Source organism: Rhizomucor pusillus (genome assembly GCF_041956525.1).
Source record: "Rhizomucor pusillus strain CBS 183.67 unplaced genomic scaffold VTP01scaffold_6, whole genome shotgun sequence".
Taxonomy (NCBI): Eukaryota; Fungi; Mucoromycota; class Mucoromycetes; order Mucorales; family Lichtheimiaceae; genus Rhizomucor; species Rhizomucor pusillus.
In genome coordinates this window covers 263-28027 of record NW_027192148.1, presented here as the reverse complement: position 1 = coordinate 28027, position 27765 = coordinate 263, and the positions used below count along the sequence as shown (strand labels likewise).

The 27765-nt window shown below is 46.4% G+C and overlaps 10 protein-coding genes across 10 annotated transcripts; 6 read left to right on the top strand and 4 right to left on the bottom strand.

Moving 5' to 3' along the window:
- Positions 1-240: 240 nt before the first annotated feature.
- VTP01DRAFT_8885 (uncharacterized protein) lies at positions 241-1740 on the top strand (the record flags this gene model as incomplete). The annotated part of the gene is made up of 4 exons (XM_069388055.1): positions 241-634; positions 724-856; positions 928-1106; positions 1175-1740. The coding sequence occupies 4 exons, from the start codon at positions 241-243 to the stop codon at positions 1738-1740; spliced, it is 1272 nt and encodes a 423-aa protein (XP_069240391.1).
- Positions 1741-2276: 536 nt separating this feature from the next.
- On the bottom strand, positions 2277-4025 carry VTP01DRAFT_8884 (uncharacterized protein; the record flags this gene model as incomplete). Its single annotated transcript, XM_069388054.1, has 3 exons — positions 2277-2974; positions 3031-3165; positions 3230-4025. The coding sequence occupies 3 exons, from the start codon at positions 4023-4025 to the stop codon at positions 2277-2279; spliced, it is 1629 nt and encodes a 542-aa protein (XP_069240390.1).
- Positions 4026-4360: 335 nt separating this feature from the next.
- Positions 4361-5681, top strand: VTP01DRAFT_8883 (uncharacterized protein; the record flags this gene model as incomplete). The annotated part of the gene is made up of 7 exons (XM_069388053.1): positions 4361-4432; positions 4495-4669; positions 4733-4931; positions 4995-5061; positions 5120-5299; positions 5357-5474; positions 5545-5681. The coding sequence occupies 7 exons, from the start codon at positions 4361-4363 to the stop codon at positions 5679-5681; spliced, it is 948 nt and encodes a 315-aa protein (XP_069240389.1).
- A 122-nt stretch (positions 5682-5803) lies between these two features.
- On the top strand, positions 5804-7561 carry VTP01DRAFT_8882 (uncharacterized protein; the record flags this gene model as incomplete). The annotated part of the gene is made up of 8 exons (XM_069388052.1): positions 5804-6046; positions 6105-6216; positions 6276-6327; positions 6395-6516; positions 6578-6617; positions 6681-6858; positions 6920-7444; positions 7511-7561. The coding sequence occupies 8 exons, from the start codon at positions 5804-5806 to the stop codon at positions 7559-7561; spliced, it is 1323 nt and encodes a 440-aa protein (XP_069240388.1).
- Positions 7562-7852: 291 nt separating this feature from the next.
- VTP01DRAFT_8881 (uncharacterized protein) lies at positions 7853-15022 on the bottom strand (the record flags this gene model as incomplete). Its single annotated transcript, XM_069388051.1, has 11 exons — positions 7853-8118; positions 8187-8348; positions 8409-8499; positions 8558-8686; positions 8762-8865; positions 8922-9092; positions 9155-9432; positions 9489-9597; positions 9659-14275; positions 14332-14797; positions 14855-15022. 11 exons carry the CDS (start codon positions 15020-15022, stop codon positions 7853-7855), a joined length of 6561 nt encoding a protein of 2186 aa, XP_069240387.1.
- Positions 15023-15790: 768 nt separating this feature from the next.
- VTP01DRAFT_8880 (uncharacterized protein) lies at positions 15791-16951 on the top strand (the record flags this gene model as incomplete). The annotated part of the gene is made up of 5 exons (XM_069388050.1): positions 15791-15894; positions 15948-16077; positions 16151-16514; positions 16582-16658; positions 16724-16951. The coding sequence occupies 5 exons, from the start codon at positions 15791-15793 to the stop codon at positions 16949-16951; spliced, it is 903 nt and encodes a 300-aa protein (XP_069240386.1).
- A 239-nt stretch (positions 16952-17190) lies between these two features.
- Positions 17191-17898, bottom strand: VTP01DRAFT_8879 (uncharacterized protein; the record flags this gene model as incomplete). Its single annotated transcript, XM_069388048.1, has 4 exons — positions 17191-17300; positions 17363-17465; positions 17529-17686; positions 17763-17898. The coding sequence occupies 4 exons, from the start codon at positions 17896-17898 to the stop codon at positions 17191-17193; spliced, it is 507 nt and encodes a 168-aa protein (XP_069240385.1).
- Positions 17899-18436: 538 nt separating this feature from the next.
- Positions 18437-21756, top strand: VTP01DRAFT_8878 (uncharacterized protein; the record flags this gene model as incomplete). The annotated part of the gene is made up of 5 exons (XM_069388047.1): positions 18437-19061; positions 19123-19358; positions 19414-21078; positions 21142-21535; positions 21599-21756. The coding sequence occupies 5 exons, from the start codon at positions 18437-18439 to the stop codon at positions 21754-21756; spliced, it is 3078 nt and encodes a 1025-aa protein (XP_069240384.1).
- Positions 21757-22126: 370 nt separating this feature from the next.
- On the bottom strand, positions 22127-24729 carry VTP01DRAFT_8877 (uncharacterized protein; the record flags this gene model as incomplete). The annotated part of the gene is made up of 12 exons (XM_069388046.1): positions 22127-22431; positions 22539-22602; positions 22669-22818; positions 22886-23012; positions 23074-23191; positions 23251-23334; positions 23397-23403; positions 23451-23528; positions 23829-23929; positions 24034-24131; positions 24211-24476; positions 24691-24729. 12 exons carry the CDS (start codon positions 24727-24729, stop codon positions 22127-22129), a joined length of 1437 nt encoding a protein of 478 aa, XP_069240383.1.
- Positions 24730-25606: 877 nt separating this feature from the next.
- Positions 25607-27368, top strand: VTP01DRAFT_8876 (uncharacterized protein; the record flags this gene model as incomplete). Its single annotated transcript, XM_069388045.1, has 5 exons — positions 25607-25978; positions 26048-26333; positions 26396-26600; positions 26659-27290; positions 27343-27368. 5 exons carry the CDS (start codon positions 25607-25609, stop codon positions 27366-27368), a joined length of 1521 nt encoding a protein of 506 aa, XP_069240382.1.
- Between the last annotated feature and the right edge of the window lie 397 nt (positions 27369-27765).

Here is a 27765-nt window from a genome sequence, read left to right as displayed (position 1 = left end):
ATTCTCACTTTCTCTTCTTCTTCTTCCTTTCTTGCACAACTTGTTCTCATTCACACGCAACCCTCTCTCATCCTCGAGTGACTAGCAGCACCCCTCATTAGTCCTCGACAACCACCTCCCAGCAACGACCTTAAGTCTATCAGTTTGTCAACGTGATAACTACTCGTCTTTTTATCCTCGGTTCTTTCTCTCTCTATCTCTGTGTGTTAACATTGCTGTTACTCGCGGGACAAGCCGATAATGTATAACTACGAGCAAGCATATCCTTCACCCACCACTTCCCAACCTGTCTTCACTCCACATGCGGCCCAGGTGGCAGCAGCAGGCTGTTGTTCAGCACCTTCTTCCAACGGTGGTCAGATCCCGGTCATGACCTGGAACCCACCGGCATCTATGGATAAACATCGCCAGCATCCTACCTTCAATAATTACATGAATGCACCTCGAGCAAACTCTGTGCAGGGCATGCCGCTGCCAGACTTGCCCATGATCCCGCCACCACCACCGCCGCAAACACATATCTCGGACCAAGCTTCAACCCACCAACCTAAGCTGACAACGTCGTACTGGGAGGATGAGGGTACAATCTGCTATCAAGTCGATGCCAGAGGCATTTGCGTCGCACGTCGGCAAGGTAATCCATCTGCCACCCCCTGTCAATTGATTGGCAATCGACATGTAAATCCATCGTCCGCTTGATGACTAAGACGCGTCTTTGATTAGATAACGATATGGTTAACGGCACGAAACTGCTCAACGTCGTGGGCATGTCCCGCGGAAAGCGAGACGGTATTCTCAAGAACGAGCGTGGCCGCGTAGTCGTTAAAGTTGGCGCTATGCACTTGAAAGGTGTTTGGTATGCACGATTTGCAGAGCCGGCCAACGAAAAGAAAAGCAAGAATGCTTATTTGTTTTTTTATTTCTCAGGATAACATTTTCTCGTGCAAAGGCGTTGGCTGCCCAGTACAATATTACAGATGTCTTGCAACCGCTGTTCGCCGATGATCCTTCTGTCTACTTTTACATGAACGCACCTCCACCTCCGCTGCCTTTAATGGCGCCTTTGGGCGGATATTACATGCCAATGGGATACCCACCCCAATATGGTAAGGTTACTCAATATCGTCCGACAATAGATATCCAATTTGCTGATCAGTGTGCCTATTTTTTTTAGCCGTTAGAAATAACAATAACAACAACAGCAGCAACAGCAGCAACGTCGCGTCTGCCCCAGAAATTCCTAGTATGGTGCCACAGGACATGTACCCGTATCCTTCTCAAGACCAGCAGCAGTATGTCCGTCGTGAGCGACCGAGCAGCACTGCTAGTCATCAATTTCGTCCGCCGTCTGCGTCGTTCCATGACCCTATCTATTCTTTTGAAATGGAAAAGATCGGCAGCAACCACAGCCTAGTCGACTATGCGAGCAAAGCCGGCGGTTCCTCGTCTGTTCTCTCCGGGATCTCGGATTCTGCCCCAGCAACTCCAGGTTCCCAACAGCACTACCACTCGCAGCTCTTGATCCATCCGTACGATAACAACAACAGCAGCTCCAATGCAGCAATTAACGCTACTGGTACTGGCTACGTCGAGCCCACTACTGGAACGTACGGCGACCAGATGGACATGTACATTGCACAGTATTACCAGCAGCAACCAGCGCCCCATCACGGCAAATGGATCGATCCACCCGGCATGCTGCAACACCCTCCTCCTCCGCAACAGCAGACATCTTGGTAGAAAAAAGAAAAGCATTGATGCTATGTTTTTCTTTTACTACTTTCGATACACGTGTCTGGGCTGGCTCATCGTTTTTGAAAGAACAACAACAAAGCAAATGGAACGATGACATAATAACAAGAAAGCGCACGCTTAAAAAAGGAACAAAAAAATATCCTACCTCCGGAAAGAAGCCCGAGAACGTACTCTCTTAATTATAATGACCTCTTACCGCTAATTTCTTCCTTCCTTCCTTCCTTCCTCCCTTCCTCCCTTCCTCCCTTCCTCCTGTATTTCCCTCTTGATTCCCTCGTTCCCCACAACGTCGCGTATACACACATTCATTTCCTGTCTCGCTATATATTTTTTGTTCTTTTCTGTATTCCTCTTTGTTCTCTCTTTCTCTCGATTTTCTTTCTTTCTATTCAATGCGAAGTTTGTACCATTTCATTTGCGTGTTATTTTTTCTTCACTTTTCTTTTTAGTAAAAATGTAATCTTTTTGCCCTTATTGGGGTTCTTTTTATAAATGATAATAATATTTACATGGCATTATTGTTAGATGATGTGTGGGAGCAATGTGTGTCTATTATGCCACCAATGCATGCAAGTGAGTTGAAGTGAGTATATGTACAGATTACATTCGAGCGACCTTAAGCGCCACCAAGCAACTGCGGTGTCCTTGACGAGTTGCCACTGTAGGCCTGCGGCGGCGGCGCAGCGGCACTGGTCAAGAAAGACCTGCCTTGCATCCAACCACACCGCTTTTGCACAGAAGCGGCCCATGATCACGTAGGTCATCAAACCCTGCTGCTGGGGACTTGATGTTTCCCGCAGTGCTTCGTCAATGTTCCGTAACAAATCGCCGGTTTTTAAAAGCAGTAGCATGACACGAGGCAGCGTCGATAAAATATCGGTAATCCGCTTGAAAAATGAAAGGCCAGATTTAGAAGCGACGTGGTTGATTTCTTCCTCCGTACGGGCAGTAAACAGCTGCGCGGCCGTGATCGTATGCCATTCTCGACCTGTCAGCAGCGATGCGAACAGTCGATGGTCCGAACCTCCCACACGTGCGCAGTACTTTTTAATGTTATCCTCGTCCCCCTGGATCAAGGCTGTCCAAAGATGCGCATAGTCCAGCCGCATCTGGTCTGGTAGGCTGCGATACACACCGTGGTCCAAGAGCACAATGTCAAAGTTGAATTTTGAGAAAGAGTCTCGTCCTCTAGTTTTGCGTATCAAGATATTGCCAGGATCTAAATTTATACGCCCATTAGGTAACCCCCCAAAACAAATGGACTTTACTACTTACGTGGATCGCAGTGCACAAATCCGTGAATAAAAATCATGTTTGCAAAGATGGTAATCAATTCACGAGAAACTTGGGCGGGATCGATGCCATGTGCCGCCATATACTCTTTGTCATCCACACGGCCGCCTTCTATGACTATGTATGCGGAGAAGAAAAAGTCAGTTTAATTAGTCGTGATAAGATAACGACAACAACTAACATTCCATGCACAGCATCCGTCTGGTCGCCCACAAGACTTGAGGTATGACGAGAGTGGTCTGTTCTCCTGCAAACTGCTGCGCTACCTTGTGGGCATTCGCCGCCTCATACCGAAAATCCAGTTCCTGCGGCAACGATTCTCGCATATCCTCTGCGACCCAGTGGAACCCAAAATCCGGGAACAATTTCTGGATGGTGCCAAATATCCAGGACACAGTATCGATATCCAACCGGCAGAACTCGTCGACAAACGGATGCTGCACCTTGACGGCTACCCACTGTCCGGAGGACCGCAGCTTGGCCTTGTGTACCTGTGCAAGCGATGCTACACCAATCGGCTGTGTAAAATCGAATTCCTCAAACATATCGTCCAAGTTTCTTTGAAAGTCCTGTTGAAACATGGCTCGGATATCTTGTTCGGAACTCGCGACCTCGCATCGATCCTGGAGCCGGGACAAGGTCGTCGTCCACTCGACTGGCAGGATATACACCATCGATGACAGGTGCTGGCCCCACTTTACATAGATGCCCCCGAGTTTTTCCAGCGTTGACAAGACTCGCTCTGCATTGCGTTTGTGGCAGCTGCTCTTGTCGCCGCCCGTCCACAGGGTCCACTGGTAATCGGCTGCTACTTGGATTCCCGTAGCCAACGCCTTGCCGCATCGCACGCCGGCTCGGGCTACATGTCGACATGAATCGTTCGAGTGGTACAGAGCCACTCCTGTGCCTGATGCTAAAAGCAACGTTGCTGCTGCTGTTACTGCTGCTCTTCTTGTTCTCCGGCCACCAGCGATCATCGTCGTCGTCGTCGTCGTCGTCGTCGTTGTTGTTGTTGTTATTGTATGTTTCGGGAATGAGAGGCGGGTTGCATAGCACCGTAGAAATAAGAAACCGCTGGGCCGGAGGACCATGGATAATAAAGAAAACGAGTGGACCAGTTAGTTTGTAAAGGAATGAAAGTCGGGCTCGAAAGCTGCAAGGGGGAAGAAAGATAAGTGTCTGTGTGTACCTGAACCCGGAATACCGGAACCGGCGGCCGCCGCTGCCGCCGGCCAGCCAGTGTCGGGGCAAGTGGCTTTGAGTTATGCAATTCGATAGCAAAACCAACAGCTCTTTATCACAACTGTAAAAAATGGGACGATCAAGGCGGAGAGAAGCAGAAGAATCCGAAGAGGAGTTAGAGTACACTGAGGACGAGAAGCAAGTATGTCTGCACAGAGAGAATCAGCCGTCAAGGAAACAATAGATTAACAAGGTGCATTTTAGATCTCTGACGATGACGAGCAAGTGGAAGGCGATCAATATGAAGAATATACAGAAGCAGAAGCAGAATACGACGATGATGATGACGATAACGAGGAAGATGATGAAGAAGACAAAGAGGACGAAGAGGAACAAGAAGAAGAAGATGCACAGCCGCAGATGGATAAAATGAGACGAAGTGAGTTTTTTCACGTCAGTTTACGCTTGCATGCAAACCTCACTCACACACGCACGAAAAAAGGTCTAGCGCACGTATCATTTGAGAAACTTGCACAAATCAAGAGCAAGATGGGAATGGAAAAGGAGGACGAACAATCTACAAAAAAGAAAATATCCAAAGATCAGATTCTCAAAGACCTGGAGGGAGCAGCCAGCCAATTGAAAAAGAAGGATCGTGTGAAAAAGAGTAAGGCAGAAATGAAGCGTGCAGACAAACACAGGTAAGCAACTGAGGATGATATCATCAGCATTTTTCTGCATACTCACAATGAATGAATTGCTAGTCCGATGGAGATCTCGTCGAAAAAGGCAGTAAGCCGATTTAGAGAAGTTGTTGAAGTCAACAAACCGGTTTGTGAGAAGCATCAGAAGAGAGAAAGAGACCCAGAGTGCTAACTACAATTACTAGAAGAAACGTGATCCTCGGTTTGACAAGTTATCAGGTCACTTCAACAAGGACTTATTTGAAAAATCATACCAATTTCTGGAAGATTACAAGCAATCTGAAAAATCAATGTTGCAAGAACGGATTCGCAAGGAAAAGAATCCAGAAGTGCGTGAACGTCTGGAACGAGTCTTGCAAAAGATGGTAATGTACTACAATCATGAATTACTGTGCGACATTTTCTTATATATTTTGCCATAGATTTCTCGTGAGATTACGACCAAGCAACTTAAACGAAAGCAGGAACTGTTACGCGAACGTAAAAAGGCCGAAGCCGAGCTTGTGAAACAAGGAAAGAAACCTTACTTCTTAAAGCGATGTAAGTTCCCTTCTGGCCAATATGTCGATCTTCTGTCGATCTGGGGCCTGACTCTTTGATGAAACTATAGCTGAGAAACGCAAATTGGAGCTTATGGATCGGTACGCCCATCTTGACGAGAACAAGATGGATAAAATCCTGGAGAAACGGCGTAAAAAGAACGCAGCAAAGGATCATCGTCATTTACCTTTCAAGCGGCGGAGCTAGTTGAATTCATGCCTCTTAATTATCAAACCGTATATAACCAATTTATCCTGAAAAGTATATAAACAAGAGTCCAATCTCTCTTCTTTTCTTATCTACAAATCCCTCTTCTCTCCATTACTTTGATGGCCAAGTCCGTTCATTTGTTTACTGTTTGGCTTTTAGCCATCAGTCTTTTGCTTCATCCTGTGCTGGCTTGCGGAAACCATCGTACGAGCCAGGCCGCATCTGCCACCACCACCAGCAGCAGCAGCGGCTCGTCGCATACTCAACCTTCGGCTAGGACCACTTCACAACCTGCTCACTCTTCTTCCTCTTCTTCTTCGTCATCGTCTGGTCAAAAATTGTCAGCTTACGTTGTTGATTGGGTAAGCAAATTAACTATCTTTTTCGTCTGCAGGGTTCCATTGACAAGTAGTTTTACAGGACCTTCCCAAATCAATTGCATGGGACAAGGTAGATCATATCCTTTACGCCTTTGCCGAACCTACCAAGGACGGCGAGCTTTCCGGATTCACTGCCTCGCAGCTCAAATCAGGTAATTGCGTTTGGTCATACAAAAGCGATTTCCTGGTGTAACACACACATTTCTACCAGTCGCGCAAGAAGCACATAGCAAGGGCAAGATCATTAGCCTCAGCGTGGGCGGGTACAATTTTTTTACGGCTTACATAACTTTGTCACATATCCTGTTGGCTCACGCAGTTTTATCCTAGATGGACCGGTTCCTTGTACTTTAGCGATCTCTTAAAGTCGTCTTCTTCTTTCGACAAGTTTGTGAGCAACTTGGTTGATGCGGTCAAAGAATACAACCTCGACGGTCTCAACTTGGATTGGGGTACGTATTACTAAAATTGGTTGATATCAAGATGACGTTTGCGCTAATCTTAGTATTTCAGAATATCCTAACAGCCCTAACGGTGTTGCGTGCAATTCAAAGTATGTATAACAGCGTCAACTTTAAACGGTTTCCAAGCAGCTAAACATTTATGTTGTTGCCAGGGATGAGAACGACACTGCCAACTATTTGAAGCTTTTCAAGGCGTTGCGCGAGAAGCTTGGCAGCAAGGTTTTGCTCACTACCGCTGTCTCCACCGCACCCTTCAATAACGAAAACCAGCAACCATCCACCAAACTTGATGCTGACTGGGCTTCCACTGTGGACGCCTTTTACATTATGGTAATAAGTTGACTCGCATATGACAATAGAGTATATGTACTCACATATACATCGATGCTAGGCTTACGATGTCAACGGTGTTTGGGACAAGAACGCCGGCCCCAATGCGCCGTTGTATTACAGCACCAAGGCAACCGGCATTGAACCCACCAGCGGAAGCGATGCAGTCAAGGCCTGGAACGCAGCCGGCATTCCTCTTGAACAAATCGTTTTAGGCGTTCCATTTTACGGCCGTGTCAGCAAAACGCTTGAACCTGTCACTGCATCCAGCGGTCTCTATGTCCCCATCAGCCAAACTAGCCAGATCAAGGGCGATAGCTCTGACGAAAAAGCGGCCGATCCTTGCCCGAACGCAGAAGCTTCCTACTCGGGTCAATACACCTGGCGCTCCATTGCTGCCCAAGGCATCGCTCGCAACTCGTCTGGCTGGGAGACCTACTGGGACGATATATCCAAGACTCCCTACGCTTACACTTCCACTGGCTCCAAAGTCTTGTCCTTCGACGACACTGCTTCTTTGCAAGACAAGGTGGAGTATGCCAAGAAACAAGGACTCGGCGGCGTGATGCTCTGGTCCCTCGAGATGGTAAGTCTTTTGTTGTCGATACAATTTATACTCCCTTTTTTTTGCTTATGTCCGCTGTTAATTTAGGATGATGATGAAAACACCCTTCTCAATGCTTTGCAGGGCATTCGCAAGTAGAAAAATAGGTCGCTGAGCGACTCTAGAATGTATTAGCAATAGTTCTCCTATTATTTTGTTTATCATCCATCGTATAAACTATCTCGTAGTTTTTTATCTGTTTTGTGTGATGAAACCGACATACGTTTTTTCACGCAATCAAGAGGGCATCAGAAGAACGTCGCAAGGACTACACTTTACTCATCTGCATTCTTACTGTACATAAAGATTTGACAGATTTATCTTGTTTGATTGGCTATAAACTGGAATAATACAAATATCGATATAATTTAGCAACAGGGTAATACAACTCTACAGGGTATCGGTTTCTCCATGTTCTACAGGATGGTGTTGTTGATGGTGGTTGTGATGGACTTCATGGTGGTATCTTTGCCGCATGAGCTTGGCTGTCCAGAAGTCTGGGACCATGAGAAAGTATCTTTCCATTGCTTCACGGAACCGTAGCCGATATTGTTTGGGTGAGATGATAGTGGGTTCTTTTCCTCCGCCTCCTAAAAGTCCAGATTCCTTGACCCAGCTTTCCAACTTTTTATCCCAAGTGAAGGTGCGCATAAAATCTATTATGTTCTACAGGCATTAACAGGCCAGCGCATAGAAATTGGCTTGATGTCCGCTCAATACTTGCCAATGATTCCAACAATCAGCTCGTGGTTCTTTTCGTCTACGCCCACTAGCAGCGAATAGTCCATAACATCCATCCGTGATAAAAACAGGGTATCGTTGTGCAGTGAGCCTCGCAGCATCTCTTTCGCATATGAATGTAGAAACAATGGTGATTGCAGTATCACTGGTAAAGGGATCATTAGCAATTGATTGTATTCAGATACAAAATTAACATCAAACTCACGTTCAACCATGTTTTCATCCAATAGCACTTCATTGTCTCGTCCTGTGGCCTGAACGTGACGATTTCGCATCGAGCCTTTCAAATCAAAAATCTAATAATACATGTGAGCTTTCATAATAAAAGCTCTGCTTTCTATAACCTTCACTTACTGTTTTCACATTACGCTGATAGAACAAGTTCTCCATAACGAGAATATCCATCCTCATCGATTTCCCAGTTGTCGTATTCTTAAAGCCAATTCTGTAGACTCCAAATATCTTGCAGAGGACGGTAGGTAGCTATTGTATTTATATCCAGTTAGTAATCGGCACAATCATCAAGTATCCCAACATTGATGATAACAGTAAACCTACTTCATGAAAGAAGGCTTCTGATAGATATTGAAAGTACGAAGGGGCAAAACGCAGGAATGCATCCATCTCATAGCGCGAAATCTGCTTGATAAGCAATCTGTCATCTATAGGTAGAAGCAATTGTAAGTTTGATGTCGTACGGGCAGCCAATTTTTCTTACCTTTGGTTTTCAAGAATACAGATCCGGACTTGCCGCCGCTTGAGTCCCACTTTGCGCAGTTGGCAAGTGAAGCAATGTAACTCGCTTCGCAACCACAGTTTCGTCTCAAAGCATCGAATTGTTCAACAAAGTAGATTTTGCAAAAGAATTTCGTGGTACCGTCCGTAAAATCTATGAAAGGTAGTAAATCAGCTTGTGACCGTCGACTCGATGGAGCAGAAAGAGATACTTGCGATATTTCACATGGATACCAGACTTGCTGTTGAGTGTTCGTTCGATAAACTGACCCATCGTAGGATCACCGTCGTCTGAAAAACCTCCCTTTTCATCCTCAACCGATATCTCTTCCTTTTCTTCCGTCGGCTTTGCTTCTTCAGTTTGATCTCCCTTGCGGATACGGTTGAGTAGACGTAGATACACATCGCAGCTTAAAGAGTATGCAATGATCGTGCTCGGTTCATCTTCGCCGACAACGATGGGAGAGCCCGGGAATACGTGTTCCAAAGGTGATCTAGATGGTTACTTTAGACAACACATCCTTGTCAGATATTCAGATATTCTACTCACAGTGGATATTTCAACGGCTTCAGAGATTCTACATCTTTTTCCGATAGGATGCTTGTGGTCATTTTCGAGATGGTCGGTTGGTCAAGCGACGACAGGTCAAACGCTGAAGCTTTGAAAGCGGAAAAAGGGTCAATTTCAGGAAATTAGCCAGTATATGAGCTATATCTCACCTATATTCTCAAACGGATTATTGTTGTCTCTGTTGTTCAATCCATTTTTCTCGGCAAAGCTGCGAAAGTCAGACACTGTCAAGTTCTGAGTATCCTTGACGCTTGCATCTTTTTCCTCTTTGCTTTCGTGCGATTTCTCCAGATCATTGTATCCATCAAAGTCCAAATGGGGCACTGCATTGGCGGATGTTCGTCGTTGGAGGATATCAGAGTGATGCCGTCGTAGTTTTGGAGAAAGCTCTCGTCCCAGAGATTCATCAAATTCGTCTGTATCCATCATACTGAAAAACATATTGTGCTCTTCCTGCTGCTGCTTTTCTTCACCATCCTTTTGCCCTTCTTCTTCATCATCATCATCGCTGGAGCTAAGATCACTCTCACTCGCTGAAAACTCGTCTTCTGAGTCTTCATGCACAAGCTCACGCAACGTCGTATACACTTCAATGGATGCTTTGCTGGGAAGACGTTGCCGCACTCCTCGTACTCTTCTTTCACCATGGTTTTCTACCTTGGGCGCAAAGCGAATCTTCCGATGGTCATCCTTTGCAGTCGTCTTGTTGTTGCTCGGTTCGTCGGAACGCGTATGGTCACGCTGCTGCTGCTGCTTCAAGGGATGCTGGATACTGCGTACAGGAATCTTGGTTTTGTACTCTGCTGGCGTTTTTCTGTCTTTTGCGGGCTGTTTCCTTGCCAATTGCTTTTGTTGTTGCTGCTGCTGCTGATGCTGCAGGGGACTAGTGTTTACTATTTGCGACTCCAAGCTCGATAGTTTGTTTCGTATCTCATTGCTGTTGGATGCAGGTTGGCCGGATTGGTAGCTACGTAAAAGCCGCGATACCAACGGTGGTGAACTTCTGGATTTACTGATATCCCCGCTGTCCAGCGACGGTAGCAAATCTGCAAGACGTTTGTAATCCCTCGAAGACATTGGAAGTGGCATGCGCTCACTTTTGGCACCAGCTGGATAGGATAAGCGTTTGTTGCGACGATAATCTTGTTGCTGTTGCTGCTGCTGTTGCTGCTGTTGGCAGCGGTCCTCTTGCTGTTTGCCTTCCCGCCGGTCAATATCATGTGGCCTTGGCAGTCGACTCATTGACAAACTCGCACGCTTGGACTTCTTTTGTAACAGTTCCAACGATAATCGTCTCGCTGCACGGGTGTCCTCTTCCTCTGCAGATGAAGAATCTGATTCAGAGCTGCTGCTTTCATCTTCGATGCGGTTCTGGATATCTGGATCATTGCTGCTGCCTGAGGTTTCGGTATCTCGAATACGTTGCGAGCTACTACTACTTGATGGAGATGTACCCAAAACAGGCATTGCGAGGAACTTTTCGTCTTTTGTATTCTCCTGTGATCCGCCGCAAAAGAATTCGTCGTAGCCATCAATGCCAACATCCAACAGCGGCAAGTCGGCAGAGTTCGTCAAGCGCTTCGTGCGTGCATCCAAATCTGCTGTTTCCATGGGCGTATTGTCTAACTGTTGATGCTTTTTTCGTCTGTTGATTTGCACTACGTACTGCCGAACAAACTGAGCGTATACTAGCTTCCATTGGAGGACGTGCATCTGCATCTTGATGCGCACAATGTTCAAGCTGAGTGTATCTGTTGGGGGCGTCGTTGCATATACGTTTTGAAGAAATTGCAACATTTGCTTTTTCTCTGAATTTGCGCGGTGTGACAAGTCTTCAAGATGCAATTTGCACTGCTCACGTTTGGTGGGATGGACGGTATCCAGTTGGAAACTCTTATTTCGCTCGATGATGGATTCGTAGAATTGTACAATTTTGCTCCGCAATGAATCTGAAGCCGCATCCTTGATATTGACTTGTACGCTGGGATCGATGTGTAATCGTGTTGCTGGTGCAAGGATGTCGTAAGGTACAATGGGTGTATACTCGAATTTCACTGCGATGCCTTTGTATGCAAAGTATAAAGTATGGTTGCGATAAATTGAATGTGGGCACCAAGCATCCTGTGCGGGAGGGCCGCCGCGGTGGTGAAAGACAACCTCCAAGAACTTGCCGAAAGAGTATTTCCAACCGTCCTCGGAGAGAGGGACTAGGATGCTGTCTGCATCGCATTCTTTGCAGTAACTCCACATAAGAACTGCATCGGCATTCATGACAGCTGGAGGTGCTTCGATACGCTCTAAACTGACGCAGATTTGAGCGTTACCGTGAGCATAAGTTCGATAGTGTTCCATCATCGTCCGTTCACACATCACCGACGTGCATATCATGTTGGAATAAGTTGTAACGTCTTCCACATATTGCCCCAGAGTGACATCAGAATCTGGACGATAATATTCAAACATGCGCAGTTCTGGATCGTGACAAGGTACCGCTGTTTCGCAGCACACTGTTGCATACAATACGACAAGCTGCTGGTGATAGGATGGGTTGAGCTCTTCGGCATCGCTTCCTACATACGTCTCGAATGCACGCCACCGGTGATGATGTTCTTCCAGCAAACGAGAATACTCTGACTCGTTCGTCAGGTCGTGTTCGAATGCTTGGAAATATTCCGGCATTTGCGATAATTCGTTTGGTGGTGATGCTTCTTTGGAATAGACACTGCTAAGGCTGAGTCCATGGTCCTTCAAGACTTTCACCAAGCTCTTTTCAGTTTCACATAGCCTGGATAACAGATGCGGCAGAGGAATCATGACTCTAGGCGACGCAGAAAGAAGCGCATTCTGGTATCGATGTATCACTTGTTGGATAGCGACTAGACCTTCTTCTCCATCCTCGAGCAACACACTGCAATCGGTCTGTTTACCTGCTGCTGGTGCTTCTTTACCGGGCTCGCGCTGGGTGATACAGCTGCTGAGAGTTTTAGCTACGTCTTTGTGAAATATAGTCTCTAGGCGTAAATTGTGCACAACAAACACCATAAAATCCAGGACTTTCTTCACCGCTTGCAGCGCATCAATTGAACCGCCTCGCAGTATAATCGTTGCTCCAAGATCAGCCGGACAATCGCGGAATATTAAGAAGGTTTTGCGTCGATTGGGTAGCATATCGTGTAATATCGTTTTTGGCTCGAAAACACCGCAAAAACCTAGTACTGATTCGTCAGTGTTCAAATCTGCTAGGGATGAAATGATATTGGCTCCTGTGCACCGCGCTACTGCATCGAGGATACTGGGCTTCACATTGTATGCAACAACAATATCGTTCTTGACAAGGAAGTCCAAAGCGATGCGAGAAACATGAGACAGGACGAGAAGAACGGATGGCTTCAGGGCAATGATGCGGTTGACAAGCTTCTTCAAAAAGTCCTTTTCTTGCTCCATGACTCGTTTTATTGACTGTAGTTGCTGATCACCTTGATAGTCGCGGGACCATTCCAAGGGAAACTTTATAATCAAAATCCGCGGATTCCGTATCTTTCGAACCATTTGCTTGTGGGCCACGTTTTTCGTACAGACAACGCCTTGTACGTAGAAGCTATCTTTGGGATTACCGCCGGCAATCTTTTTGATCTTGACATAGTGGCGAATATCAATTTCGTCTCCTCCCCGTACATCTTGTCGCACTCTGTCAACCATCTTGAGCAGCAGCTTCGTAATGGTGCTTTCCCATTCATCAATGTTATCTTTCACTTCGTCTGGACATTCTTGCAGCATTTGGTTCAACATTTTTCGCATGTAATCCATTGACATTAGGTCAAGCTCCATCCCTGTACACGTCGAGGACTGTCGCCGATGCCGTCGATATCCATTGCTGCTGGTGTTTTCAGAATCATTCTTCTGTACCCTTGTCATGGCCATAGTGTCCAGAGCTGCAACTGATGCATTCTTCATCAAGCTGTAGGTACGCTTTCGAGCAGGCCGGCCAGTCAGGCTATCTCGCTTGCTGCTGTGATCGCTGCTGCTACCGGATGTCTTGATATCTTCGAGTCGCCCATCTTTTGCTTTTGGCTGATCATTAATATCACCTTCGATCTCCACCGAGTTTCTGCCTTCCATCAGGCTTGATAAGCTTTGTGGCACCTTATCCCATTTCCACGTTGTTGGATTGTCCTTTGCATCCGTGAGAGGAGTAATACCACTCAAAGGGAGGCCTCCTCCGTCCAAAGTGGTGCTGTTCAGCGAGTTTCGACGAAAAGGTAGAGTAGGTTTGATGCTCGACCGAACAAGATCAGACGGAAGCGGTGTATTATCCATCATAATTGAGTTCATTGTAATTGTACGTGATCTCGGGCGTTTTGGGAGAAATCCTTTCTTGTGCCCACCGGCATCCTGGTCCTCCCTTTGATACATGGATAGAGACGGGGAAGGTGTTGGCGGTTGATGTCCGTCAAATTCAGCAGATGAACGGCGTATATTCGCTATCATGTAATCATCGTCATACGAGTTCCTTGTGGTAGGAGTAGAAAAATGGAGTCTCGGTGTTTGCGGTCGAGTTGTTGCATGGAGAGGTGCGCCGCCAGTGCAAGCATCGTCGTTGTTGCTCAAATCACCTCGTTCCTGATGAGCGAGTGGTCCAGCCACTGTCGTTTTCGCCGAGGGCTGTAAATTGGAATAGCAAAACTTGCAGACTCGCACTTTGCCAAAGTGGCCAAGAGTTTCGCCGTTGACAATATCCGAAGTGCACTTTGCGCAAAATATTTGACCTGCGTTGTATACAATAAGTGAAATTGCAGACATAATGTATACATACGAGACATACCGCATACTCTGCAGTGATGTTTTCGTCGGTAGAATTTGAACGGCGCATTGCAGTCTCGGCACTCGTTGACCTGCGAATCAGGCATCCAATATTCAACATTCAGCTGCGGCACAGCCTGCACTCCTCGTAGACGACCAATGATACGATTCAGTGAGTTGTAGTTTGAGACTGAGAACGTGGTCATGACAGACTGTGCATCGTCGCTGTCGTAGAAATCATGGTTCGGCGACACTTGCTCCAGCGACGTTCGATTGGATTCTGACTCTTCATTCAGTTCATTGGCAAGTGTATCAATTGGCTCGGTAGATATCAATTGAGTTGCATGTTTCTTGTGCAGTCCATTGCTTTTCTCTGAGTTATTGCTGTTGGGCAAAGGCGGCGGCGATAAGTGTGTTTGCTGCGCCGAATGCAACGGCAAGTCTTGGGCAGAGTTTGACGATTTCTGATCAGCGTTATCTAGAGCAGGCTGCAAAAAGTCAAGGTCTGTTTCAGAAGAGATTCCATTGCTCGATCCACTATCTACCGTTTGAGAATTCGGGCCTGCCACTGCTGTTTTGACTTTGGTCAAGAACTTTGTAATGACACTTTGCTCGCTGGACTCGTCATGTTGACAATCGTAAGGCTCAAATGAAAACAGCTGCAGACTGTGTTTGTCCGGTAACGCCGTTGCTGTTGTTGCTCTGTCCCCCATCTCTCTTCAGCAGCATATCTTGACAGCGCCCAAAAGCAGACTGAAAGAGAGGTGCCGAAAGCGCTGAAATTCAGGGACAGCCCGTTTTCGCGCCGGACTTTGCATGAACGCTTTTCTGTTATCCTGTCACGATGCCTAGCCTACAGTCCTGTGAATGCAGCAGTATTAACTCTAGCCCGCATGGCACCTCCTGTTGAAACAATCATTGCCTTTAAAAATTTATACCTTACTAAAGAGTTTGAGCATATTCAGCACTTAGAATGCAATTTTATACGTATCCTCCTTTGCACATTCGATTATATTTCTCCGGGATTCATATCCCAAAAACAAGCAATGTCATTATTTTACCCCTTGATAACCGAATTAGTCAATGCGATGCAGTTGTATTGCTAAATGCGCCCAAAAGATCCGAAAGCCCTTTTACTCTGAGTAATGTAACTTTAAATGGATCCATATGCTTGCCAAAAATACAGCTGTAATATTTTCAGCAAATCCAACAATTTTGCTATTCCGTTAGACCATGTCACGAAGGATAGTGCAAGGCATAATTTTGAGACAAGAATACGATTATAAACTAATTTCTGTTGGAACAGTCCTGCATATATGATAAACGATACTCTGAAAAAAGTGGCATTGCAGTATTTGTATGTAGCATCGAGAAACAGTAAAAGGACCTACGTATTTGAATGTTCGGATGCAGCGGCATAGATAAATCAGCGCTGCAGTATCAGGAATGCACGTCGCTTCCTGTCCGCCGCCGCTAGCTTCATGGCAACGACCACGCGATCACCCGCTTCACAGCATTGGATCTACTTTCTCAATGGCGTTGAGCAAGCATTCAACTGGCCAAAGGCATTTATTCTATTCTACTCGCAAGTATTTGAACAGTATGCGTGCGCGCGGGTCAACCTAACGTGTTAGTTAGATCGTCCACCATACAGCGTTCCATGATAAAGGCATTCGTAGTGAACGGCGTAATGTTTTTCGGTACAGTCTTGTTTCTCGAGACATTTTACAATTTGCCGCACCATCGTATGCTGGGCTGTTCTTACGCGGTAACGAAAAGGAGACAACCAAGAGTGTATCTTGTTGGCAAGCGAAAACTTACTAGCTAACACGCGAACGTAGAGCTTGTTCGGATATCCCATGTATCTCATGCTTCTCGGTCTAAACGGCAAATTCTTTACGCCAGTTGCTGAAAAGTCGTTCCAGATCCAGGCCAAGAATAACCCTCGTGCAGCAAATGCAAACACGAACCTAGTGCAGAGCATGGCAGCCACGATTTACACTGTCATTTTCTATATCAACTGCTCCGTCTTTGCATCGCTGATCCGTTCATTTGTACCCCACCTCGGCACACTGCTGGCGTTCTTTATGAACTGTGCCATCATGGGATATTACTGTTTCGAGTACAAGTGGTTGTACTTCGGCTGGACACTCGAGCGTCGATTGTCATACTTGGAGCAGCATTGGGCATACTTTTTGGGATTCGGTAAACCGCAGCCATCGAATGCAGCGATGCAGGATTGAGTTTTATCTTGACACACAGTTTGTTTTAGGTTTCCCGCTATCTGTCCTTACATTCTTCCTGCCTACGTTGTACTCAGGTGCTCTTTTCAGCATTATCTATCCATGCGTGAGTCTAGGAATGAATTGTATCTATGGGAACACTTGTTGATGACATTTCTCTCTTTTGCATAGTATGTGATTATGGCAATGATGGCGACGCCAAAGCCTTCCACACCCTACGGCCAACCTTTGCCCTCTGGAAACGTATCGAGCTACGATGTTGCGCTACCGAACCGCATACCACTATTTCTGGGTGTCCGCAAATTGAACGATCTCGTGATTTTGATTGTACGCTTATTGGGTGGCGTTCACGCGGATGCCATTGTTTCTGAAAAGAAGAAGATGGCAAAGATGGAGTGATAATAAAGAAGAACAAGAGACATATGTATGCATCAAAACCAGATATCTCACTTATATGTTCATCCCGAGGACAACACTCTGCAGAGTAAACTTTAGTACTGTACATCTCTATTATTCGTCGCTTGCGATAAGAAAGGAAATATACTGCGTTCAAGTCGAGAAGAAATTGGTAGGCCTCGGTTGTGTAGAACGAGAAGGAAACAACGATGTGGATTCTATAATTTGTCGTATAAAGCTGACTAATGCTGACCAGTAAAGAGCGAATGGCTGCGTAGTTGATCGTAAGCTGGGCGCTGAAGTGACTTTTTGGCAACCTCTACATCTGTTCTAATATCTCTGATCAAGGCATCTATTGTACATCAAAAAGTTAAAATATAAAGAACGAGCGTCGTCGCGTGTTTTGTTCCTGACCTAGCGATGGATAGTTTTGTTCAGGTCGGATGTAACCGAGGACAATGACTCGGATAGCAACGCCGTAAAAATCCTCAGGAAAATCGTGGATAATATGTACTTCCTAAAGCACAATCGATTGTGAACATGAATACTAGACCATATGTGGCATTCTCCGTATACTTGCAGCAGAACGCTTCTCGTTTTTGTAATAAGGGTTCCAACCCAAACTCATGACCATGGGGTATACTTGGCTTCCTTTGTCGCCGATTTGCGCCCAGCCATAGTAGACGCCTACTTCAAACTCGGAGCACATTGCGTTCAAGGCTTCATCGGACAGGTTGGCTGTTGGGAAAGCGGAATCGTTAAGCTTCTGCTTACCATGACTAATAACATATGAAAGTTTTCTTATAACACACACCTGTGGGAATACCAAGTTCCTTGGAGCCGCGTCCAAAGCCCTTAACAACGGTGCCCTCAAGAGGATAAGGGTAAGGGCTTTCAGGAATCTCAGGGCCGAGGATGAGAGGACGATCAGGATTTATCTGGTGGGTCATGATAGCTCGAACAAAGTGGGAAGGCAGAAGCGGGGCCCGGAAGCGTTCTCAAAATTTCCAGAAAGAGCTCAGCGGCAGATCTCTTTAGGTCCTTTCTTGATGCAAAGTGTGATGCTACACATAGCAGTCGTCAAAGCAGATTGTAAAACTAAATAGATATTTCGTATGTGCATCTATCCTTTTGAGATAACTCAACACAGATTCCGCCTCACGTGCTCATTTAAAGCCTTCCCGCTTATTAAGTCCTCAAAGATGCAATCGCAAAGCTAGCAAGTATAGGATTTTGCTTTTATGTGTAATAGATAAATGCCTTTTAGCTTTGATCCCTCTTGAAAGTAGCAAAAAGTGTCATTTTTTGCACTTTACTGGCCAGTCAACAAGCAAATCTTTCTGCGTGGAATCATAGCAGGGGTTATGCATTGACGACGACGCTTAAATTTTTGAAAACGTAATCTGTTTCTTTCTTCCCTCAACAACCCCGGCTGTTTTCCCTTTAGCCCTTTTCTTGTTCTTTCTCCTTCATATATTGCTGTTATCCATGTATAGGAGCGTCTCACGCATATCGCGTCCGTTGGTACACAAGCCGGTCTGTGCAGCACGCAATACAATTTTAGCCAGCAGCGTAGTCCCGCAGCGCCGTGTATACGCGACAGAGCCTTCACGCAACGACGGATTTCTGCAAGGCAACGCCGCAAACTACATTGAGCAAATGTACGAAGCATGGCTCCGCGATCCATCCTCGGTGCATTTATCGTGGCAGGTGTACTTTAAGAATATGCAAGGTGGTGTTCCGGCCGACAAGGCCTACATGCCACCTCCTACGTTGATGCCATCCGACAGCGCACGGTTACCTAGCCTACCATCTTCCATTGTCTCCGGTGCAGTCGACTCTGATGTTTTAGACCACATGAAGATCCAGCTCATGGTACGCGCTTACCAGGTCCGTGGCCACCACATGGCGAATTTGGACCCTTTACGTTTGCATCAACAAGATTTGCAGAAACAAGCTCCGCCAGAACTCTTCCATACCTATTATGGCTTTACCGACAAGGATCTTGATAGAACCTTCAACATTGGCCCCGGCATCCTTCCTGGATTCAGCTCTGGAGATGGGAAAAAGATGACGCTGAGAGAGATCATTGATCATCTAAAGAAAATTTACTGTACGTCGTTTATTTCCGTTCAGATGATATAATTTAATTTATTAACATAGCTGCTACGCAGGTGGATCCATTGGTATCGAGTATATTCACATTCCCGATCGGGCCCAGTGTGATTGGATACGTCAACGTATTGAAACACCCACCCCGTACAACTACACCGTCGATGAGAAACGTCTTATTTTCGATCGGCTCACTTGGTCAGACAGTTTTGAACGATTCATTGCAGCGAAGTATCCATCCGAAAAGAGATTCGGCTTGGAAGGCGGAGAGACTCTCATACCAGGGATGAAAGCTATGGTTAGTGAAAGCAGTTAATTGTTAGTCTGGAGAAATCCTTTGACTTTTCTTCTAGATTGATCGCTCTGTGGCACACGGTGTAGAATCTATTGTGTTCGGAATGCCTCATCGAGGACGACTGAATTTCCTGAGCAACGTGGTGCGTAAACCCAACGAAGCTATCTTTTGCGAATTCAGTGGATCTATGGAACCATCCGAGGAAGGATCTGGCGATGTCAAGTACCATTTGGGCATGAACTATGTGCGACCGACACCTTCCGGAAAACGCGTCCATCTTTCTCTCGTTGCCAACCCATCACATCTGGAAGCAGTGGACCCAGTTGTGCTCGGTAAAGCAAGAGCACTTCAATTCTACAGCAACGACAAGGAGGGCGATCATTCTATGGCCGTTTTGGTACACGGTGACGCAGCATTTGCTGGCCAAGGTGTCGTGTACGAGACGATGGGTTTCCATGATCTACCTGAATACAGCACCGGTGGCACCATTCACATTGTTGTCAACAATCAAATCGGTTTCACAACGGACCCCAAGTTTGGCCGATCCACCCCTTACTGCACAGACATTGCAAAGAGCATCAATGCGCCTGTGTTTCACGTGAACGCTGACGACGCCGAAGCAGTAACGTTTGTTATGCAGCTGGCGTCGGACTGGCGCCAAACATTCCACAAGGATGTCGTCATTGACCTTGTTTGCTACCGAAGACACGGTCACAACGAAACAGACCAGCCCATGTTTACACAGCCGAAAATGTACACTGCTATTGGCAAGCAGGAACCCGTAGCCAAGATCTACGCAAGCAAACTCAAGAGAGAAGGATCAATGACTGATAAGGACATTCAGGATACAAAAGAGCGCGTGTGGAAGATATTGGAAGAGAGCTACTCTAGAAGCAAGGATTACAAGCCGACTTCGCGAGAATGGTTGTCAAGCGCGTGGCCTGGCTTCAAGTCACCAAAGGAAACCGCAGAGGAAGTTCTGCCAGACTACCCAACCGGTGCATCCATGGAGGTATTGCAGCAAGTCGGCAAGGCGCTCACGACAGTGCCTGAGGATTTCAACCTTCACCGCAATCTCAAGCGTATTTTGCAAACCCGCAAAAAGGCGCTTGATTCCGGTAAAGATATCGACTGGTCAACGGCAGAGGCACTGGCTTGGGGATCGCTTTTGGAAGACGGCAAACATGTGCGCTGCTCGGGACAGGATGTAGAACGCGGCACGTTCTCGCAACGGCATGCTATCCTGCACGACCAAAAAACTGAACGGAAATATACGTTACTCAACAACATCTCCCCCGAGCAAGGCGTGCTTACAATTACTAACTCGTCGCTGTCGGAATACGGCGTGCTCGGATTCGAGCTTGGCTTCTCACTCGTGGATCCGAACGCGCTTGTGATCTGGGAAGCACAGTTTGGAGACTTTGCAAACAATGCGCAGTGTATCATTGACCAATTCCTCGCTGCAGGGGAACAAAAATGGCTCCAACGCACAGGTCTCGTCTTGCAACTTCCGCACGGCTACGATGGTCAAGGCCCAGAACATTCGTCAGCGAGAATCGAGCGGTACCTGCAGCTTTGTGATGATAATCCGCTTGTGTATCCGTCGCCCGAGAAACTCCAGCGCCAGCATCAAGATTGCAACATGCAAGTCGTGTATGCGTCCACGCCTGCACAGTATTTCCACGTTATCAGACGTCAGGTCTACCGCGATTTTAGAAAACCCGTAAGTTTGTGATACTTAGCTTTTCATTATATGCAGTTTCGCTAACGCTAGCTTTCTCTCTAGTTAATCTTACCATTTTCGAAATCCATGCTGCGGCATCCACTGGCACGTTCGACGCTCGAGGATATGACAGGCAACAAGCGGTTCCAGCTGTACCTGCCGGACCCGCACCCAGAGCACCTGAGCTCTCCCAATAAGATAAAGAAGCATATTCTGTGCACCGGCCAAGTTTACTATGCATTGCTGCGAGCTCGCGAGCAAAACGGAATGAACGATATCGCCATTTCCCGCATCGAGCAGCTCAACCCGTTCCCATACGAGCAACTCAAGCAGCATGCAGACAATTATCCAAACGCAGAAATCGTTTGGTGTCAGGAGGAACCACTCAACATGGGCATGTGGCAGCATGTTGCCCCTCGCATCGAGACCACGCTTGCCGAGACCAAACACCATGCAGGTGAGTTATTTTGGTTGAACAATGAAGTTTATATGCATCTTTAACATACAATCAATTCGATAGGCAAAAAACCACGCTATGCGGGACGCGAGCCTTCAGCCTCGGTTGCCACCGGCAACAAGATGAAGCATTTCCAAGAAGAATATGCCCTTTTGAGTTCGGCGCTCATTGGTCAGGAGAAACAACCAAAGGAAATGTCCTCTGGTGTGCCAATTTGGTAGAATCGAATAACACAAAATGTGAATAATACAACAATAACAACAATCGTCGCATTACACCCCAAACAATCAGCCTTCATTGTGTTTGAAAATGGGGAGAGAGGAATGCCACCATTCCTTCGGCGCCGGTATTACATAGCTATTACGCCACCTACCTGTAAAAATTCTTCTACGAGAGCGAGGAAGGACTGGAAAGGATGTAGTTAACAACGCGTACTGAAAGTTGGGGAGGACGTTGAGAAGAAGCTGTATTAAAACTGATGACACAAAGCTGAGCCGTAGCTGCAGAGTGAAACAAAGCCGGAAGCAAATATTGGCTGCGGAAATATTTCTGACATTTCATTCGAGATCAAACATATTGTGAGTGAGATTGCTAATATGGCGATCTGGGTCGCGGTGGGTAGGGGTCGTAAGAAGAGCGCGGTGGGGGTGGACGACGGTCATAGCGATCATAGCGATCATAGCCGCGGTCGTAACCACGGTCGTAGCTTCGATCATATCCACGGTCATAGCCGCGGTCACGGTCGTAGCGGTCGTACCTTATAGGATCGTAGCGATCCATGTACGCTCTGTCGTAGTAACGGTCGTATCTTGGTTCACCACGATGCGGTCTAGCTTCATAACGGGAATCATAATAGCGGTAGTCAGAACGGGGATCAAAACGATCGATATACCGCGCTGAAATAGAGGCGTAAAGCGACGACCATGAGCAAACATAGTTGTTGCATACGGCGACTAGCACAGAACGGCTTATCCCGTTAAATAAAAGGAAAATAAATACTTACGTCCACGCTTGGGAGGGCCGTAGTAACGACCGGGAGTTGGAGTTCTGGGCCTGGATCGTCTGGCCTGTCCAAATTATTTTGGTCAGTTAATCCAGGTTCTGGGCAGTCTCGACGAATTAGATCGCATTACCTTTTCGACTGTCACTGTCCGGCCATCAATCTCCATGCCATTGATGGATGCCATTGCTCTATCAGCATCTTCTGTAGTAGCCATGCGAATGAAACCAAAACCGCGAGATTCACGCGTGTGTGGGTCGTACATAATTTCAGCTTTTGCGATCTGTGTGCGCATATTACTCTTTGGTTGACTGCCTGAAGCATGATACTAATTGTCATTGTTATCGTACCTTGCCGTATTTGCTAAAAATGTCTTCAAGTTGAGCGCTAGTGGTTCTCAGAGCAAGACCAGTGATGAACAAGTTGTCACCCGGGTTGTAATCCTGGTCATCTCGTCTGCGATCATGGTCGTCACGTCTAGCGATTCAGCAGCGATGAGTTTCATCTGACGTTGTAATGCACCATCTGTTGAGCTTACGGAAGATCACGGGAACGAGAGCGACTTCTGTTACGACGTTCGGTATCGTGGCGCACAGGAGACCGCGAACGCGATCGTGGGCGTGGGCTTCGAGGTCTTTCGTCGGCGTAGCGATGATCTTTCAAAAAATTTAGTGAGTATGCCAAGATGAACCTGTCCAGGTGCAATCATACGTACCTCCGTTCTCTACTTCACTCATGATGGTGGAAGAAAAACGAAGAGAAAATGGCCGAGCAGGTGCAAACGTCACTAACGGCTGAGCTCAAATCCACCAAAAATGGGCAATGTCCGCTTTTGCAGCGTCCTTTTTGCATAGAAATTACCTCCTGCCTGTTCACGTCAAAACGTCCTTGTGAACACCTTGATATATACATTACTTTCAACGCATCCTCTAGGCTATATGGCAATTGAGAGCACATGGCTACTGCTTCCGCAGCGCGTGTGCCAGAAATGCACTTGTAGCGTCGTTAGGTAGCTAGCTGCGTTGTATGGGCATTGACTTATTGTCCCATTTCATTGTTTATTTCAATTATATTAAATATATCGTACCTCGACAATGGATTCAGATCTTCTGATGTACAAATTTCTGCATTGTGGGACTCTGAGGTCCAGTAGGAATCGCAGCAGCTCTACTTTCGTCTATAGTCAAGCGAGTAGGAAGGTCATCTTCATTTGGAGAGTGTTATGGGCTCGGACGTTCCAGAGGAGCAAGGTCAACAATCGATGCATTTGCCAGAGCAAATAGCTAGAATAACCTGCATTGTCAACCTGGAGGTCGCAAAACGCGGCATTGATGCACTTCTCATTTCGTTGTCCGCGAACATAGCAGAGATGACAGGGCTATCTTTGGCACTAGCTGAGGAATCGTAGCAGTTTGCTTCGCATTTCCATCAATACATTTATTATGGTTTTCTGCTAATCTAGAAACATGTCACTGCAACAAGCTACATAACTACATACATGGTGTCAAGTATGCATAGTAGTGGATGTACCACCAGTTATCTGTAGCACGGTTACGCATGAGATAGTCACGCCCCTTTGTTTCCAGCATTAAGCAGCTACTTCGACCATGGTTGTACAGTCGACTCTGCCTGCAAGTCCTTAATGTATTGCTCTGCCACGCTGGCTCCAACGTACTTTATGATTTGATCAGGAAGCTGCCATTCGATGCGCAGAGTCTTTGTACCATTTTCCTCCTGATTATCGTCAATTACTACTTGGTAACGCCCATCAAAAGCGGAAGGATCCTCGATTTCGATAGAACCAGAGGAAGTAACTGGGTAACCAGTCAGATATGGACCAGGTTCTTCTGTATGGAGATCAACATGGAACGATTTTCCAGCTTCCAGAATATCGAGTTTTAGGATGTACCACGGCGGGAAGATGCGAGGTGCTGGCTGGAACTAATATTTGCCTTGTATCTTGCAGCGGAAACAGCAGAAAGGAACAAGGTAAAAGCAGCAAGGAGAGTTGTTTGCAAATTCATGGTTATCAGAGAAGAAAAACTTATGGACGATGGAGAGCGTTCGACCTATGTATTTTTAAAAGCATTTCGATGGGACAGCAAAAAGCAGGGGAAACAACTGGGAGAAGAACTCCATGTCCTGGAATAAGTACCTGTTTCATGTCCGTCGTTGCAAAGAAGCTTTTAGGCATCTGATTAAACACCCAATTGATATTTTATGGAACTACTAATCAGCAACTTTCCTGCACTCATCTGGTATCTACAGTTAGCTACAGTTTTGAATATACACCCACCTCTATGTAGTTTCAACCCGATCATTACTGTGAGAGCGTTGAATCTAGAGGCAACTAGTTGGAAATAGGGAGGCGTGATGCTTTAGGCGCATGCAATCAGGGGTACCTTCCCAATGCAAACAAGGTGCCGTGAGAACCCGGCTGTCAGTCAACGACTTGGATTCTCCACGGACGTTCTTCACTGGAAAAAGGTCGTGCTTTTGAATAAGAACCTTCGTACGTGTAGATAGGTACAACTGGAGACTTTTCAGTCCGTAGTTTGCTGCGAAACTATTCCTGGCCTGTACTTCAAATTGCATCATACTCATAACAAATGAGGGAATTCTTGCAAACAGCAATGCGACGGAGAGTATACAAACGAAGGGCGCCGTGGACCTCGCCACTGGAAAACAAATCATTGAGGGAAGAGCTATACATTGATATAGACAATGCATGTAGAGAAGAAGTTTATGGCATGCCGAGAAATGACAGATTGCGTAGAATATAGATAATGTAGATTGCGTTTTCTAACAATGGCAAGATGGCTCCATAGCTAAATATCCTGGATTGTGCGTTCTTTTTTCTCTTCCTTACCGTTTGTATATCCGTGCTCCTTTCAGTGGATGTCGTTCTCCTCGCGATAAAGACGTATAAACTTAAGTGATCTAGCATAACTGACTTGCACCTCTTTACTGTGAATATTTCTTCTGGAGGGGACGTCACTTGCAACTGCGCAGCAGCCCGACAATGGCTGGAGGAGCAGCTCAGTCCTGCCGAAAGCGCTGTTTCAGCTGTCATGGCACGGAACGACTACATGCCAACCTACATTATGTCCAGCAATGGACAACCTGCCTTCAACCCTCTGCGACCTTACTACACTCCAGGCTTGCATCACCAGCACAACTATACGTCGCTTCCATCAAGCGAGACGATCCCAGGACATACGCCAGAAGTTTTCGATCATGAAGGCACGCCAATTAAAAGCGCCACTGCTAACTTTACCAGCTTTGCCGCGCTGAAATACTTTATGACCATGCTCACTAGCCCCTTTGACGTTGGTACGACCTTGTTGCAAGTGCAGTATGCACCCCACGAGAGCGTCGAAGTGCTCGCGTTTCCTGAAGCGGAAACACCACCAGCAGCTGAAGGAAATAATAATTTGGAAACTGCAAGTACACAGAAATGATGCATAAAAAATGCAAACCATTTTAACCGACATTGTATAATAATTTTCTAGAATTCAACATCTCACGAACTCGGTGGCGCTACCTCTTCCTCGGAAGATGAGGACGAAGGCTTCTTTCGTCCGCGTTCGCAGCAGCAAACGGAAAGCGACAGAAACAGCCAATGGAGCCGTCGTTCGAAACCTCGTCGAACACGAAGCACAAGCGACCATGGTCGAAGTGTCTACGATGATGCTAGTCGGCCTGTTTACCAAATGCCTCCAATTAGCGGCGGTGTCCTGGATATCCTTGGACGGATCATGAAACAGCCAACCGAAGGCTGGAAATCCCTCTTCAAAGGCAAGTGTACAGAGCATTAACTAATGGTTGTTTAATTGTATCTAACTCTAGTTTCCAACCAGGACAAAGAGCTACGTGGCTTTTTGAAGTGCTGTGGGGCCTGACGCAACCTGCTGTCGAAAGCTTGCTCAACGATATGTTTGGGCTTTACGATGATACCATACCATTGATGCATCTGGAAAGCGTTGCACCGAATCTCATTACCCTAGTGGCGAGCCATGTTATTGCAGGAGTCCTGCTCAGTCCACTCGAGATTATACGCACAAGGTTTGTTTGTGACCATGTTAGAATTGAGCTGGGCTCTTCTAACAGATTTTCTACATAGAATGATCGTGCAATCAGCTTCATCGCTGAACTCCAAATACCAAGGCATCGTTCATGCTTTCCGCACAATGTGTCGCGAAGAAGGCGGTCTGCGTGGTGTCTACGCGTCCAAAAATCTTACAGCAACGATTCTATACCATACAATTAAACCGTTGCTCAGCAGCAGTATACCCATTGTGATCGATAGGACACTCGGCGTATCGGCTTCAGATTCGCCCGTGCTGTACTGCATAGCCGAGTTTGTACTCACCACGTCTGGGCTCCTAGTAACACTGCCACTGGAAACCGTAAGAAAGCGACTGCATTGCCAAGTTGCCACGTCGCCGAAAAACAAGCCATTCGACACTGCAGTGGCGGTACGTCCCATCCATTACAGAGGTGTGTTGGATGCATTGTACAAGATAATGAAAGAGGAAGGCACGTTGGACAAGCGGATACCAAAGGAGAAAAAAGAACCTCTGTCACCCCTGGATAGCAGCGACGAAGACGAAGATGAGTTTTTGCCAAAGAAGCCATTGCCTACAAAATCTACGACAAGTGCGTGGGGTCTCCGTGGTCTCTACAGAGGCTTTGGCATGCAGCTTGCTGCTAACGGGATGGTTTTCATCTTCCACACGATCAATGGCTTGGATGGTAAGATAACCTGCGAAACAATCATGTAAACTCGAGTCTAACCACCTTGTAGACGACTTCAATGCGTTCTCCTTTTGAAAATATTGCTACATAATCTAAGAACACTTGACTCGAATTATTCACTATAATCTAGAATAAACATATTTCCACGGTATACTCTGTCTCCTCTGTCGTGACGTTACGTTTGAAAAGAGCCAATTGTGGAATCAGTTTGCAGAGGGCATGGTCTGTCCCGTCCTTTCATACAAGTATATGGATACACTTGAATTTAACCCAGTATTATGCGAGCATTACATCGCATTTTACGTGCACAGGATGATTGGATGGTTGGATATTTGATTAGCCTATCCAGGCAGCAGCAAACAAGAAAAAGCTTATATGGAATGTACCATTCATCACTGGTTACAGGGTCCGGAGCACTGTCCAAAGCATGTACAACTTCGTCACAAAGTCATACCAGGCGCTTTGAATCATT